General features: G+C 39.7%; 1 protein-coding gene across 2 annotated transcripts in view; it reads left to right on the forward strand.

Moving 5' to 3' along the window:
• The window catches only part of CLCN5 (Cl-/H+ antiporter 5), a 176,513-nt gene that overhangs the window by 47,366 nt on the left and 111,091 nt on the right, over nt 1-18,056 (forward strand). The window contains exon 1 of one of the 2 annotated variants that reach the window (XM_089323639.1): nt 13,658-13,782. The exons of the other annotated variant lie outside the window; for it this stretch is intronic. Coding sequence (XP_089179765.1) covers nt 13,713-13,782 — 70 coding nt within the window. The 5' untranslated portion in view covers nt 13,658-13,712. Of the gene's footprint in view, nt 1-13,657; nt 13,783-18,056 lie in introns of those variants that run through there. 2 annotated transcript variants of the gene reach the window in all.

Here is an 18,056-nt window from a genome sequence, read left to right on the forward strand (position 1 = left end):
GGCCCTACACCTTTCCTATCTTGGGCAAATTTATGAAAGTTGGTTAACCAGTTAGGTGATAACTCTACCTCTTAGGAGTCCTTTGTTCCTCATTTGGGTGTAATACATGTTGTATTTTAACTCTGATTGCATAAATCAACAATATAAAATATGGTAAATTTGCTTTGGCCTGGAAGATGTTTTTCCAGTAACTATTTATTGAATACCAACTGTGTGCCAGAAATGTCAAATAATGTTTTGAATAACTAAGCTACTTTTGTTCAAATCAGAATAGTAACTACTTCCAAGATGTGTTCTTTAGAACCATCACAGGAAGAGTAGGCAAGCAATTACTCTTTTTTTAAAGATTTATTTGAAAGGCAAGAGTTACAGAGAGAAAGGGAGAGATAGAGAGTTATGTTCCAAATGGCTGCTCCCATGTGGGTGCAGGGACCCAAATACTTTGGCTGTTCTCCCTTGCTTTCCTAGGCACATTAGCAGGGAGCTGGATTAGAAGTGGAGTAGCCAGGACTCGAACTGGTGCCCATATCTGATGCCTCTGCTGTAGGTGGCGTCTTATCCCACTATGCTATAATGCTGTCCTCCCCCCCCCACAAGAGATTACTTTCTTTTTTATTATTATTTATTTTAAAGGCAGAGTTATAGAGAGGCAGAGAGAGAGAGGTCTTCCATCCATTGGTTCACTCCCCAACGGCCGCAGTGGCCGGAGCTGAGCTGATCAGGAGCCAGGAGCCAGAAGCTTCTTCCGGGTCTCCCATGCGTGTGCAGGGGCCAAGGATTTTGGGTCATCCTCTACTGCAGAGAGCTGGATTGGAAGTGGAACAGCCAGGTCTCTAACGCGTCCCTATGGGATGCCAGCACAGCAGGCAGCGGCTTTACTCTCTATGCCACAGTGCCAGCCCGAGATTACTTTCAAAAAGAAACTTCATTTACTTCATCTGATTATAAGTAAAGTCAATGCATTTTAGTGAAAAATGTAACTTGAAACAAACTTTGTCAGTTACTGCTTTAATGAACAAGTAGCAGTTAATTTATATTTTACATAAGTAGGGTGAAATATGTGTGAGGTTTCCTTACTACCTTAAAAATATCAACTCACTGTCCCTTACAAGTAAATATTCACGAAGATACTTCCAAAAGTTCAGGAAAAGATAGGATTAAAAGATAAGTTCGTTTTGGTGCAAAAAAGATTCAAAATCCATGCATAGTTTTTCCATCATGCACATTTTCCATGAAGTTTTGGAAGACTCCTCATATTTTCACTCACATTTGATAGATAAAGAAGTTGAGGCACACAGAAGTTTAGTTCCTTGCCCAGGCTGATATGACTATTTCTTGATGACATTGGCATTTGAATATAAGGTGTTCTGTTTGCACAGTTTGTGCTATCTGTACTGAATTGCAAATAGGTTCTTTCAGAGGGATCTTTAAAGTTAATTTGCTTAAGTGGGTTTATTGAACTCTTATGCTATTGATGGCTTTTTTTGGCCTTTTTAATTTTTATTTTAAAATATTTCAAATACTGAAAAGTATAAATAGTTCAATGAACACACATAGATAATAACTTTTAACATTTTGCTATATCTACTTCATATACAAATATTATATATACATATATAACTGTTTTTCTTTAAAAGCAGATATGGATTAATATATAAGTTGAGAATCGTGATAAAGATCATAAAGTGAGGAAAACATGGGGTATAATTCACTGAAAACAACATTTATAAATATCTGTATCCCAAATAATATGGAATTAACACATTTTTATACTATCTGCTTATAGAACTCCTTTACTGCTATATAAAGATCTTCCTCACCAAATCTAATCCATATTATGATAAATACAAGGGTACTTTAAAAAGTTCATGGAAAATTGAATTAAATTTATTTTGATGCAAAAATTTTAAAGTTTATGCATAATTTTGTCATAATACACATTTACCTGAATTAATGGTACTTATTTTCAAATCTTGTTAGTTTCAAAAGCTTTTAAAATCTGTTTGAGAGGCACAAAACAGATAGAGCTTCCATCTGCTAATTCACTCTCCAAATGCCCACAATAGCAAGTGCTGGGCTGGAACTGAAGTCAGGAACCAGGGACGTCAACTCATGTCTTCCATGTGAGTGGCACAATTGCAAATATTGGAGTCATCACCTGCGGCACTCTCAGAGTCTACACTGGCAGGAAGCTGGAGTCAGGAGCCACAGCAAGGAATTGAACCCAGGCACTCCAATATGGGACACAGGCATCTTTTTTTAAAAGATCTTATTTATTTATTTATTTGAAAGGCAGAGTTACAGAGGGAGAGAGGGAGAAAGAGAGAGAGAAAGCGAGAGCGAGAGAGAGAGAGAGAGAGAAATCTTTCATCTTTCATCTGCTGGTTCATTCCCCAAATGGCTACAACGGCCGGAGCTGGGCCAATTTGAAGCCGGAGCCTGGAGCTTCTTCCTGGTCTCCCATGTGGGTGCAGGGGCCCAAGCACTTGGGACATTTTCTGCTGCTTTTGCAGGCACATAAGCAAGGAGCTGGATCAGAAGTGGAACAGCTGGGACTCAAACCATAGCCCATATAGGATGCTGGCACCGAAGTGGGGAGTTGGCTTTACCTGGTCCCCAGACACAGGCATCTTAACCAACACCTTAACCAGTAAGCTAAATGCCTGCCTTTTGTTGGGATCATTTTTATCATATTATTTTTACCTAAGTTTTTGGACCACTTACTATGTGCCAGGCACTTGTAAGGCTGTCTTTCAGCTAGCACACTATTCAATTCTGTGAGCCCACTTTTTGCCATTGTTCGCTTAATAGCAGACTCTTCCAGACCATCCATGGGGAGCTTTATCCTGCCTCAGTCTTTTAAAGTGACCAAGTTTCCAAGGTTTAGGGGGTAATCGCCTTTCTTGAAATATAGCAGTATGTACAGTGTCTGAAAATTGTGCCATCTGCAACAAAATACACATGCTTCTGGTATATCTAGCAAGATTGAAATAGGTCACTCAAGCACCTGGCTCCTGGATTTGGATCGGATCGGCGCGGCGCGCCAGCTGCAGCACGCCAGCTGTAGTGGCCATTTTGTGGGTGAACCAACAGAAGGAAGACCTTTCTCTCTGTCTCTCTCTCTCACTGTCCACTCTGCCTGTCAAAAAAAAAAAAAAAGAAAAAGAAAAAGAAATAGGTCACTCAACAGTCTTGTGTTAGTCATTCCACTTGGAAGATGAACTCATGGTGTCACACTCCTCCTCAGCCTAAGATCAGCAGCACCAAGGTAACAAGGGAACTGATCTCTTTGGCCTTGAGAACATGTGATTTTTATCTATTTCTTATCAGCTTTATTGAGAGATAATGGCATACAATAAATCAAGATATCTTTATGGTGGTTGAATTTCCCATCTTTCAGCAATATTTTGTGATTTTTAGAATGTGTACCGATCTTGCATATCTTTTGTCAGACTTATTCCTAAGTATTTAGAAAACTTTTTAAAAATACTATTTAAAATACAGTTTTCTATTTCAGGTTTTGGTTGTTTTGTTGCTAGTGTATAGACATAGAATTGATTTTTGTTTGCTAACCTTGTGTCCTGAAATATTACTGAGAACATTTGTTAGTTTTTGTAGATTACATACATAGAAGCTCATGTCCCCCTGCTCCTTTCCAATCTGGATGCTTTTATTTCTTTGCCTTGCCAAATTGCACTGGCTGGAACATTGTACTGAGGATACAATGTTGAAAAGAAGTGATAAGAGCACATATCTTTGCTATGTTCCTGATCTTAGGGGGAAAGCATTCAGTCTTTCACCGTAAAGAATGATGTTTGCTGTAGGGTTTTTGCAGTCACCCTTTATCAGGTGCCCTTTATTAAGTTTCCTTCTATTCCTAGTTTGCTGAGAAACAAATGTTGGATTTTTTTCAAATAGTTTGTCTGTATCTAATGTGGTGATCATATGGTTTGTTGAAAGTCTTTTGCTTCTAATATGATGAATTTTCATTGATTTCAAATGTTAAATCAATCTTGTATTCCTCACATATGCTCCATGGGCCTTGATGGTCAGTCCTGTATTATTTGATTTGTTGAAATTTTGTTCAGAATTTTTATATGTATGCTCATTTGTGATATTGGTCTTCAGTTTCCTTTTCTCAAAACATCGTTGCCTGGTTTGATATCAGAGATGTTGATTTGAGACTTTTCTTCTTTCCAAAACAAGAGTTTGGTGGTATAATTCCACTTTAAGGACTACTTAAGCAGTGTCCGGTGAGTTTTGGTATGATGTTTTTTCATTTTCATCCAGTTCAGAATACTTTCAAATTTTATTTCTGATCTCTTCATTGAATCATGAGTTATTTAGAAGCCTGTTAATGATTTCCAAAGATTTGGGGGATTTTGAAACTATCTTTCTGTTATTAATTTCTTGTTTAATTCCATTTTGGCCACAGAACATGCTGTATATAATTTGAATTCTTTCAAATTCATTCAGATCTGTTTCATGGCCAAGAATATGGTCTATCTTAGTAAATGTTCTGTATGTACTTGAAAAGAATGTACGCTCTGCTGTTGTTTGGTGGAGTGTTGTAAAAGTGACAGTAAGATCCAATTGTTGGCTAGTACGAGGGTACTTCAAAAAGTTTTTGGAAGGTGGAATTAAAAGCTAAGTTTGTTTTGGTGCAAAACAATTTTGAAATCTTTACATCAAAAAGTTCATGGCAAATATATATTATAAAATAATTATGCATGGTTCTTAATTTTTACACCAAATACTCTTATCTTTTTTTTTAAAAGATTTATTTGGAAGGGGGAGAGAGAGAGAGAGAGACAGAGAGAGAGAGAGAGAGGTCTTCCATCCACTGGTTCAAATGGCCAGAGCTGGGCTGATCTGAAGCCAGGAGCCTGGAGCTTCTTCCAGGTCTCCCACATGGTGCAGGAGCCCAAGGACTGGGGCCATCTTCCACTGCTTTCCCAGGCCATAACAGAGAGCTGGATTGGAAGTGGAGGAACCAGGACTCCAACCCCCACCCATATGGGATGCTGGCACTGTAGGCGGTAGCATTACCTGCTACGCCACAGCACCAGCACCAATAATACTCTTATCTTTTAATTCCATTTTCCTTGAACTTTTTGAAATTTCCTTGTGTTTTTTCAAGTCTTCCATATCTTTTCTGATTTCCTATTTGCTTTAGTAATTATTGATAAATTAGTATTTTAGTATCTGATCATAATTATGAATTTATTCTTGCTGTAGTTCTATCAGTTTTTGCTGCATATAATTGAGGTTTGGTTTTTAGGTGTGTGCAAGTTTAGGATCATGTACTTGGTGATTTGTTCCTTTTTTTTTTTTTTTGACAGGCAGAGTTAGACAGTGAGAGAGAGAGAAACAGAGGGAAAGGTCTTCCTTTTCCCTTGGTTCACCCTCCCAGTGGCCACTACAGCCAGCGCTGCGCAGATCCGAAGCCAGGAGCCAGGCGCTTCTTCCTGGTCTCCCATGTGGGTGCAGGGCCCAAACACTTGGGCCATCCTCCACTGCCTTCCCGGGCCACAGCAGAGAGCTGGCCTGGAAGAGGAGCAACCTGGACAGAATCCGGTGCCCCAACTGGGATTAGAACCCAGGGTGCCGGCACTGCAGGTGGAGGATTAGCCAAGTGAGCTGTGACACCCGCCTGATTTGTTCCTTTTAATACTATGAAATTACCTTTATTCCTAGTAACACTCTTCGCTGTAAAATCCACTTGGATATTAATAAAGTTATATCAGCTTACTTTTGAGTAGTGTTAGTGTGTTATATCCTTTTGCAGCCATTTACTTTTAACTTATTTATGTCATTATATTTAAAGTGAGAGTTTAAAAAAATAAAGTGAGAGGGTTTTTTGGTAGGCAGCATATAGTCAGTAGTTTCTTACTTTTTAAATCTAGTCTATAGATTTCTGCTTTTAATTGGTTTGTTTAGACTATTTATATTTTCAGAAAACTTGATTTAGATGCAATTCATATACCATACAATTCACACATTTAAAGTGTACAATTCAGTGATTTTTTATTATGTTTAGAGTTGTGTAGCCATCACCACAATATAATTTTAGAATATTTTCATCACCCTGAAAGAACCCTGTATCCATTAACAGTCAATAACCACTCCCTGCCCCCTACTCTGCCCCACACCAGCCCACCCCAGCTCTAGGCCACCACTAATTTACTTCCTGTCTCTATAGATTTGCCTGTTCTGGAAATTTCCTATAAATGAAGTCATACAATATGTGATCTTTTGAGACTGATTCCTTTCACTCATGATAATTGTTTCAAGGTTCATCCATGTTGTGGTAGGTAACAGTGCTTCATTCATTTTATGCCTGAATGTGGCTGTAACACATTTTGTTTATTCATTCATCAGTTGATGGACACTTGGGTTGTTTCCATTTCTTGGCTATTATTAATAATACTACCATGAACATTCATGTATAAGTTTTTGTGTGGACATATATTTCTCTTGGCAACATATCCAGCAGTGGAATTTTGGGTTATGTGGTAACTCTGTGTTTAATGTTTTGAAGAACTGCCAAACTGTTTTGAAAGCAGCTGCAGCATTTTACATTTCCACCAGCAATGTGGGAGGGTTCCAATTTCTCTCCATCCTTGCTAGCACTTGTGATTGTCTGTCATGAGATAGGTTTCCATTTATTTCTGTCTTTAATTTTTTTAAAAATGTTTGGGAGTTTTCACCGTACAAATTTTACACTTCTTCTGTTAAATTTCTTGCAGAGTATTTTATTATTTCTGATAGTTTTTTTAAAAGCAGTTGTTTTCTTAACATCTGTTCAGATTGTTCACTGCTAGAGTATAATTTTTGTAGACTGACTTTGTATCCTGCAACTTTGCTGAACCCATTTATTGGTATTAATGCTTTTTTTTAGTGAATTTCTTTGCATTTTCAATATACAAGATCATGTCGTCTTTATTTACAGATAGTTTTACTTTTCAGTGCCTTTTACTTGTTTACTTAATTATCCTGCGTAATGGCACAATGATAGAAAGTATGAAATTGTACAACTCGTCTAGTTTCTGATTTAAGGGGGAAAGCATTCAGCTTTTCACTATTGATTAAGATGTTTGAGTTTTTCAGAGATGGTCTTTAATCAGGTTGAGGAACTTCTCTTCCATTACCACTTTATTGAAGAGTATTATTAGAAAAGTGTGTGGCAGCCTCTGCCCTGGCAGTGAGCTGGGGAGAGGAGAATCAGGGCTCAGTGTTTTCTCATCTCACTGCTTGCAGTTTCTACTGTACAGATGGAAGAAGGGAGACTTGGTCTTCCAGACTGTACTTGCTTGTCCAGAATACAATTTTGCAACACAGGGCTAGGGCTGGGGATGAGAAACACCAGCAATCTGGCCCTGCTAGGGTGAAACTATAGCCCCAGAGTGGGAGTTGATGGGAGAGGAGCCCCCATTTTCTTGGCTGCCCAGGGTGAGCCTCTAACACATAGCTGAGAGACATGGTAAAACAAACAAACAAACAAACAAACAAAAACAAAAAACCCTGTGGTAGCTCAGATGCCACCCATGTTCTCACTGCTCCAACTGAGATTTAGTAGATTTTCTTGAATATGTGTTTTTCCTTTCACTGTATGCCTTTAGGACAATTTCCAGAGACTTTCAGTGAGTACTTTAAAAAATAATTTTTACCACCAATTAAATTGTTGCTTTGCCAGAGAGAGAATCTGCCAAGTTCTTTATTCTGCCATTCTGGAAGTCCCAGTCAATGATTAACACTTCATATTTAAAAACATATATTTGGAAATAATTTCAAACTTACAGAAAATTTGCCAGACAAGGTACAAAGAACACCCCTATGTGCTTTACTCAGATTTCACATATTGGTAGCCATTTTTCCCCTATTTGATTTATCATTGGCATACTGTGTGTGTGTGTGTGTGTGTGTGTGTTTATTTTCTGAGCCAGTTGGGGTAAAGGTGCATATCCCATGGCCCTTTGTCTCCAAATACTTCAGTATATGTTTCTTAGGAATAGAGATATTCATTTACATAGCCATGGTATAGTCATCAATTTCAGTAAAGTTAACATTAAGTATTTACCACAAGAATTCTAGCCTTTTAATTGTTTTTATTTCATGTTTCCTCCTGTTTTTGTATGTGTTTAGTGTTGTCCATAATATTAGTACCATAGTATATGCATGGGAGTATGTGCTCAAATGTTCTTATAGTGCAATAAAAATATTTATGAAGCAGCCAATCCAGAGGTCGACAAAACGTTTTTATTGTACCAGATCTGATCTTTCCACCACCTTGTGACATAAGCGAGATATATTTTCCCCATCCATATCAAATGTGAAGAAACACTGAGGAACTGAGCAAAGATTAAAAGCTTAGCAAGTTAGTTCTGGGCCCCCACTCCAGGATTTCTGACTCGAGAATCTGTACTCTTTCCACACCAAATTGCCTTGCTGAATAAGCTCTCAGCTGTCTACATGTGACTTTTCTACTTTATGACTTTTAAAGCAATTTGAGACCATATAATTCTAAAAACTATGCCAGATGCTTCCAACATAGTGTTGAGGACAGTGTGGTTCTGTGAGGCTAAATGGCCATCGTTTCTTAAACCCTCCCTAAGCAAAGCAGGGGAAAGTAAACCTCACCACCATTTCCCGTCTTCCTCTCAAAATTACTCTCCATACATCCTTAGAAATATTTAACTTGGCCGGCACTGCGGCTCACTAGACTAATCCTCTGCCTGCGGTGCCGGCACCCCGGGTTCTAGTCCTGGTTGGGGCGCCAGATTCTGTCCCGCTTGCTCCTCTTCCAGACCAGCTCTCTGCTGTGGCCCGGGAGGGCAGTGGAGGATGGCCCAAGTGCTTGGGCCTCTGCACCCGCATGGGAGACCAGGAAGAAGTGCCTGGCTCCTGGCTTCGGATCGGCGCAGTGCTGGCCATAGTGGCCATCTGGGGGGTGAACCAATGGAAGGAAGACCTTTCTTTCTGTCTCTCTCTCTCACTTTCTAACTCTGCCTGTCAAAAAAAAAAAAAAGAAATATTTGACTTGACAGCATGTCAGCTATTGGATGGTACTTTACTGATCACAAAACATTTTAATAATTCTTTCACTTTAGATCCACCTCAACCCTGTGAAAACAAGACCCGCAGTGTGATGCATGTGCACCTTCAAGTTCTAGAAGTGCTCCTCTAGAGCACCCACTCTTCATCATGTCTACATAGTCCTGGCTCTCATTGTCCCCTCACCAGTCTCTCTGGTGATACTCAGGAATTTTTTTTTTTTTGCTTGCTTTTGCTTTTTTTTGAGAGAGAGAGAGAGAGAGAGAGATTGATTCATTGATTTCTTCCATCCAATGGTCTAGTCCCCTAATGCCTACAACAGCCAGGACTGGGGCCAGGTGGAAGCCAGGAGCCAGGAACTCAATCTGGGTCTCCCACATGGATGGCAGGGACCCAAACACTTGAGCCATGATCTGTTGCCTCTCAGGGTGCACATTAGCAGGAAGCTGGCTTGGAAGCAGAGGAGCTGAGAATCCAAGTAGGCACTCCAATGCCTACATCCCAAGGGGCCTTTTAACTGCTGTCCCAAATGTCCACCCTGATGAATTCTTGTTAAGGTCAATGCCATAGAGACTCTGTACAGCCAGATGGTTTCTCTTGAGTCCAAGTCAGTAGGCTTCAGAGTGGGATAAAATACAACATAATCTAATGGGAAGTGGAAAGAAAATAATTAGATTTTTTTGCCATTTCTGTAGCTGTTTTCTTCTTTGTAATTTTTATTTATTGAGATTTATAATAAACAGGTTTATTGAAATAGAATTCAAATATCATACAACTCACCTATTTAAACTGTACAGTGCTTTAAGTATATTCACAGTAATTTCAGAACATTTGTGTCTTTACCTAAAGAAACTCTCCACACATTAGTAGTCACTTTCAATCTACTTGGTCTCTTCAGACCAAGTCTATTCTGGATATTTCATATAAGTGAAATCATATAATATGTGTTTTTGTGTGTCTGACTTCTTTGCAATATGTCTTCAAGGTTTCTCCATGTCTGTAGCATTCCCTAATGATATTTATCTGTTAGCCAGTTGATGGACATTTCAATTGTTTCCACATTTTATTATTATTTAGTATGAACATTTCTGTACAGTTTGTTGGAGGACATATCTTTCGTTTCTCTTAAGTGTCCCTGTGTTCCACAATTAGCATGAATGCTATATATTAAATTTTGAGAGATAAACTAATAGAAAAGTAAGGGTGGTTCTTGGAGGGTATGAGTTTTTTTAAAAGATTTATTTTATTTTATTTGACAGGCAGAGTTACAGAGAGAGGGAGAGGGAGAGGGATCGTCTGTCTGCTGGTTCATTGCCCAAATGACCACAATGTCTGGGACTGGACCAGGCTGAAGCCAGAAGCCTGAAACTTCATCCAGGTCTCCCAAGTGGGTGGCAGACGCCCAAGCACTCAGGCCATCTTCTGCTTTCTCAGGTGCTTTAGCAGGAAGTGGAATAGGTGGGACTTGAACTGGCACTCATATGGGATGCTGGCATTGTAGGCAGTAACTTAACCTGCTATACCACAACATCAACCCTGGAAGGCATGTGTTTTTAAATGTCTTCTTTGGCTTTCCATGTTACTCCCCTCATGCTGCTCCATCTTAATTTCCTATTTAGCGCTTTCACATTCTTTCTGCCTATTTTCCTGCCCACTTCTCACTCTTCCCAGGGATGCTGTGGGGAAAACAAACATCTCCTGAGTAACCCTGAAGTGCTAAGTACTGCACAGATGAGTTAAACATAAAGGGCCAAATGATGAGAAAGATCTGCCTCTTTTGAACAAGAGGAGGAGGAATCACTTCATAGAAAGAGCGAGAGCTTGATTGTCAGTGTAACTCAGTGGTTCTCTTCCGGGTGTGATTTTTGCCTCCCCAGGGAATATTTGATAGTGACTGGAAACATTTTTGGTTGCCACAGTTGGCTGGGGTATCAAGTGGGTAGGAGCCAAGACTGATGCTAAATATTCTACAGTGTACAAGACATACCCCCCAGCAAAAAAAAAAGGGGGGGGGGAGTCAGTACTGAGGTTGAGAAATCCTGGTCTATGTTGGGTCAGCTCTTTTACCTAAAGCAATGGTTCTCAAAGTGTGGTCCCCAGCACTGGCAGAGTCACCTGGGAGCTGATAGGAAAATTTGAAGGTCCTACCCCAAACTCACTAAAGGAGAAACTCAGCGAGTGGGACCTCACAGGGGGATTCTAAAGCAGGCTGAAGTTTGAGAATCACTTGTAATGTATACAAGCTGATTGATGACAGAGCCAGCACCAGAACTCCAAGAGAAGCCAGTGTGGGAATGGTCAAGGAATGGTGTTTAAAGAATTCACCAGAAGTGATGGTTTCCAGGGTGAAGTGGTTATTGGTATCTGATATTCCTGATGAGTTCCTAAATATGAGATCTGGCAAAGGGAGGCAGATTGCCACTAATAGGTAAGAGCCCTGAAATGGAGGGAGGTGAGGATGCTTTTCCTTAGGAAATGACAGGTTTGAACAGGGAGGGGGCCTGAAAGCTTTTTAGTTTGCATTCATCCATGCAAAGAACTGCTTTTAAAATTTATATTTAATGTTAGACCTGTGGGAACAACCTGATCCCATACCCTCATTTTTCTTTCTTGTTTTTATTAAAGATTTACTTATTTGAAAAACAGAGTTAGAGAGAGAGAGAGCAAGAAAGCTTTTCTATCCACTGGTTCACTCCCCAAATGGCCACAATGGCCAGAGCTGGGCCAGTCTGAAGCCAGGAGCCAGGAGCTTCTTCCTGGTCTCCCATATGGGTGCAGGGGCTCAGGGACTTGGGCTATCTGTTGGTGCTTTCCCAGGCACATTAGCAGGGAGCAGGATTGCAAGTGGAGGAGCCGGGACTTGATCTGGTGCCCTATGGGATGTGGTGCCGCAGGCTGCCACTTGACCCACTATACCACAGCACCAGCCCCTCCCTCATCTTTCTTAATACAGCAGCTTTTATTTTTGTGTATTCTTCCAGACTTTGTCTATGTACAGAACTATTTTTACAGTGGAGTGTTCTGTTGCTACAATAAATATAAAGGCACTTTTAAAAGTTGTTGCTGGGGCTGGAGCTGTGGCGTAGTGGATAAAGCTGCTGCCTGCAGTACCAGCATCCCATATGGGTGCCGGTTTGGGTCCCGGCTACTCCACTTCCTATCCAGCTCTCTGCTATGGCCTGGGAAAGCAGTAGAAAATGGCTCAAGTCCTTGGGCCCCTGTACCCATATGGGAGTCCAGGAAGAAGCTCCTGGTTCCTGGTTCCTGGCTTCTGGTTCCTGGCTTCGGATCAGCCCAGCTCCAGCCGTCGCGGCCAGTTGGGGAGTGAACCAGCAGATGGAAAACCTCTGTCTCTCTCTCTCTTTCTCTGCCTCTCCTTCTCTGTTTGTGTAACTCTTACTGTCAAATAAATAAATAAATTAAAAAAAAATAAAAAGGTTGTTGCCTAGTGTGGTAGGCAGCAAAGGTGAACTTGATCATATTCACAGTCTGTTCTGCTGGGGGACAGTGTTGTTTATGGAAGTGAGGTCCTAGGAGAAGCAAAGCCGGTGGTGCACTTGGGCTGATTTTATTTATCTGAGAAGAAAAGAGTCATAAACAACAATAGCAAAAACTTCAGGACCAAACGTTTTTCTTAGGCCTCACTAAGGGAGCCAAGGACACAGCTCTGACAGTATGAAAGTAAAGGTCTCCTTCAAAGGAAAATGCTTGCATCACAAATACCCAATACCCAAAGTGGCATCTCAGAGTCGCCCTATAAATGTTCACATTTCATTTGGATGGGATTGTTCTCTAAAACAGCTTTTTACTGAGGGGAGATCCCCGAAGGGGGAAGGAGTTTAGATAAGCATGCAGGGAAGAGGAGTGGAAACCAGCACGGGAGGTTACAGATTCCTTTCCCTTACAAATTGAATGTTTTAGGAAAATGTTCCCTGGCATTGAATCATTGAATGTATTCTTTTATATATATACATATATAATATATAAAAATACATTCTTTTTTATATATAGCAGTTATTGTGCACAGATGGACTTTTTCTCTGTAAAACATCAAAAATCTGTATGTGTCAGGCACAGTGCAGTAAATCCAAATGTACTTTGCAAGCCAAGGAAATTTGTGGTGTATCCCCATTTTATGGATAAGGAAATCGAGGCTCAAAGAAGTGAAATAAATGACACAGTCAAAATCTGTCATCAAATGTCTGTGCTAAAATTCTAAATGACAGTGCATTTCTCTCCAAGTCAAATGTAATTTCTGCAGAGAATTGGTTGTCATAAAGGATCAGATGCCTAGAGGTATCTGGGACTCCTTCATTCATCCTCTCAGACTAAATCAGTGCTCATTACCCAAGGCTATACATGAGGACTGAAAGAGGGCTTTTTCAAAATATCTATGTCTTGATGATCAATGGAAGGAGACTTAAAAAAAAACTGACTTCTACCATCTCCTAGCATTTCTTTCCCCTTCACCCTCCCAGTTCAGGCTATACAAAGGCCGATTTTAGAGTTGTGGAGCAGGTGGTGGGCAGGGCTGGGCCAGCCAGCAGCAGCAAGTGATTCAGCTGTGATGACGACAGCTGCTCTTCTCCAACTGCCCATAACTAGCTGATCTCAATCACCTGGAGGAGACACAGGGCGCACAAGGCTCTTTTGTGGCCATGGGCAACTGGAGTCAAACTGCCTATATCCAGATTTTATCTCTGTTGCAAATCAAGGATGTGACCTTGGGTAAGCTGATCTCTTAAATTCCTTAGGAGACAGGATAAGGTGGTGAGAATATGTGAGGATTTTGAGATCTGAGGGAAGTGGGTTTAAACTCCAGCTCAACCACTTCTACCAACTGTATACCCACGGCCGATTGTGTGGGCATGTGGCTTGTGCAGTCCCAGGAGACTGGGCACCTCGAAGGGCCTTGTGCTTGGTTTAATACTGTGCTGTCTGGAAATTCTTAATACTTTTTGAATAAGAGCACTCCCAGTCTCCTTTTGCACTTGGCCTCACAAGTTACATATCTTGCCTTGTGTTACCTTTGGGAAATTAACTTCTGTTTCCTCAGCTGTTAAATAGGGATTGTATTCAAGCTTATAGGAGAGGATGCATGTGGAGCACTTACTGGCTCAGACTATGGGCTCAGTCCAAGTGAGGCATTGTCCACAAAGCCCTGGGCCTCAGCGTCTTTATCTTTTAAGGAAAATAAAAATAAAAAGCTAGAATAGTGCATGTCTAAGATTTCCTGTACAAATACAGTAAACATACAGTATTCCCAGACCCTAACCAATGGGTAAACACTTTGAAAAGCATAATGGCTGCTCTGTAAGTGTAGGTATTTATTTGTTTTCTTTACAGTGTTGATGTTTTTAAACATATGTACATTAATTGTCTCTGCTTATAGCACCTCACTTGCTAATTGTAAAATCTCCATGAAAGTGCTTACAAAACAATTTTAGCCCCCATTGAAGTGGTTTCCCTTATTTAGTGGAGAGAATACATTGAGAAGGGCACATTTGGCCTGTGGACTATCCCAAAAAGGTGGACTTTTTTTTTTTTTTTTTTTTTTTTTTTTTTTTTTAGCAGTGTGACAGCTGAAGGCGCAGGAGCAAAGTCTAGGTAGAAGGGTGGAGGATTGCTGGAGAGTACGGCAGGATTAGGAGGTTTGTGGTTTTGCTGTAAATGGATCACTGGAGATGCAGAGCTCCAGTGGCAACAGTTAAAGCATGAGCTCCTCAAAGGTGGGGAAGAAGATAATCAAAATGCAGGTGGGGGGCCCAATTTTGGAGAGGATAAGGAGAACATTATCCTCTAAAATAAGTGCAAGTAGGTTGAGGATACATGATTCTTTCCCTGTACTGTACACTGACAAACTTTAAAAGAGGGTAGTGTCTTTTCCACAAAGTACTAGCTATTTCTGCAACTCAAGTCTCTTGGTCTCCTTGTTATTTTTACTCAAAAGGAGATTTGTGTTCTACCTTTGTTTTCAGAAGTCTTACTTGTAGCCCTTTGTCCTAGTCCCACTGATCATCAGCTGCACCCTTATCATTGTTCAGTTTTTCTAATTAATTTTTTTAACTTTTATTTAACAAATATAAATTTCCAAAGTACAGCTTATGGATTACAGTGGCTTTTCTCTCCCATAGCTTCCCTCCCACCCGCAACCCTCCCATCTCCTGCTCCCTCTCCCATTCCATTCACATCAAGATTCATTTTCAATTATCTTTATATACAGAAGATCAATTTGGTATATATTGAGATTTCAACAGTTTGCACCCACACAGAAACACAAAGTGTAAAGTACTGTTTGAGTACAGTTATAGCATTAATTCACATTGAACAACACATTAAGGACAGAGATCCTACATGGGGAGTAAGTGCACAGTGACTCCTGTTGTTGACTTAACAAATTGACACTCTTGTTAATGGTGTCAGTAATCACCCTAGGCTCTTGTCATGAGTTGCCAGGGCTGTGGAAGCCTTTTGAGTGTGCCGACTTCTTTCTTATCTAGACAAGGTCATAGTCAAAGTGGAAGTTCTCTCCTCCTTTCAGAGAAAGGTACCTCCTTCTTTGATGGCCCGTTCTTTCCACTGGGATGTCACTTGCAGAGATCTTTTATTTAGGGTTTTTTGTTTGTTTTTGTTTGTTTGTTTGTTTGTTTTTGGCCAGAGTGTCTTGGCTTTCCATGCCTAAAATACTCTCATGGGCTCTTCAGCCAGATCTAAATGCCTTAAGGGCTGATTCTGAGGCCAGAGTGCTGTTTAGGATATCTGCCATTCTATGAGTCTGCTGTGTATCCCGCTTCCCATGTTGGATTGTTCTCTCCTTTTTAATTCTATCCATTAGTATTAGCAGACACTAGTGTTGTTTATGTGATCCCTTTGACTCTTAATCCTATCATTATAATCAATTATGAACTGAAACTGATCACTTTGACTAGTGAGATGGCATTGGTACATGCCACCTTGATGGGATTGAATTGGAATCCCCTGACTGGCATGTTTCTAACTCTACCGTTTGGGGCAAGTCCGATTGAGCATGTTCCAAATTGTACTTCTTCTCCCCCTCTTACTCCCACTCTTAAATTTAACAGGGATCACTTTTCAGTTAAATTTAAACACCTAAGAATAATTGTGTGTTAATTAAAGAGTTCAACCAATAGTATTAAGTAGAACAAAAAATACTAAAAGGGATAAAGTATTAAGTTGTTCCTCAACATTCAAGACAAGGGCTGATCAAGTCACTGTTTCTCATAGTGTCCATTTCACTTCACATTGTTCACTTTTGATGGCTAAAATTTAGTCCTGCACAAATGCACCAGAATGTGTTTAGCCATTGACCAGTTTAAAACGTTGGAGAAGCAGGTGATTAGTTTGAAAGAAGGAACTTGTCAGCAATTCTCATATATTGTTCATTTCTGTGTATCATGGGGTAGTTCTAAAGATTTTTAGTAGCCTTGAATCATTGCTGCTCTTCCTACTTAAGAAAGTGGACAGGGCTGGTGGTGTGGCATAGTAGGCTAAACCTCCAATTGTGGCACATCCCATAGGGCACCAGTTTGAGTTCCAGCTACTCCTCTTCCGATCCAGCTCTCTGCTATGGCCTGGGGAACAGTAGAAGATGGCCCAAGTCCTTGGTCTGCTGCCACCCACATGAGAGACCCAGATGAAACTCCAGGTTCCTGGCTTTAGATCGGCCCAGCTCTAGCCATTGTAGCCATTTGGGGAGTAAACCAGTGGGTGGAAGACCTTTCTCTCTGTCTCTCCCTCTCTCTCTGTAAGTCTGCTTCTCAAATAAATAAAATCTTTTTTTTTTTTAAAAAAAAGAAAGTTTAAATCATTTTTAGCCAATCCTATCTACTCAGCTGGCTTGGCAATGTCTTCATGGATTTAAATTTTTTTCTTCCAGTTTTAGGTAAAATTTCAAGTGGTTGATTTCAATTGACAGAATTTACATTTTTATGATATATAACATGATGTCTTGAAATATGTAACACATTGTGGAATGGATAAATCGAGCTAATTGCATTACCTCATATTTTTTGTGGTGAGAACACTTAAAATTCACTGGTGGTAATTTTCAAGAATATAATACATTGTTTATTTATTTTTTGAGATAATGTATTTTTATTATATTGCTATTAACTACAGTCACCATGTTGTACAATAGCTCTGTTGAACTTATTCTTCTTGCCTAATTGAAATTTTGTATCTTTTAACCACTGCGGTTAAAAAAAAATCCAGCTTCCTTTCTTTCTTTACCTCTTGAGCTATGCTTTCTCTATTTTTTCTATAATTCTTTCATATTGAAGCAACTTTACTTTTATAAGTAAAGTTTTTACTTTTAGTAAACTTTACTTTTAGTCACTTTAATAGCCTAGTCCTAACATGTTTAGAGTTGAAGATATGAATATTGCTGTCATTATTGGCGTGCTGAATTGTATGTCTGTGCATGTCTCCCTTAGTTTTATAATACAGTGTTGAAATAGCATTTAAATATAATACAACTTTTAGGAATATCTAACAAAAAAACCCAGCAATTCCTTCAATCCTGTTGGAAGTTTTGTTTCTCTCTGTAATATAGGCTTTTGCATAACCAAATAATGTAAAGAAGCCTAAAATGCTTTTTTTAAAGTATGTCTTGAATACTTTAAAATTACCAAAAATTATACAAAACCTATTTATAGATATATAAATATGTGAAGGGAAGCATTAGTTTTCACCCACATTTCCAAAAGCAGTTCCATTTAATGGCTGAAATAAGATGGGGAAAAAATCTATGAAAGATTGTCCAATGACTAGATTAGGAATAAATGACAGAAGTGAATCTGAAAATTTAAAACAAATCTGAAAGGAACTGAGATGCTAAACACGTGCATTGGAAGTTTTAAAGCTGTCCTTCCCGTAGTGCATGGAAATGGCTAGCATATAAAGTGCTAGTGACAGAAAATATATATTTTCCTGCAGTCTTTGTTACTGTGATTAATTCACCTGGAGCCAGCAGAGTACTATAT

This window comes from Oryctolagus cuniculus, chromosome X (assembly GCF_051225735.1).
Source record: "Oryctolagus cuniculus isolate XC-2025 breed Fujian yellow rabbit chromosome X, ASM5122573v1, whole genome shotgun sequence".
Lineage (NCBI taxonomy): Eukaryota > Metazoa > Chordata > Mammalia > Lagomorpha > Leporidae > Oryctolagus > Oryctolagus cuniculus.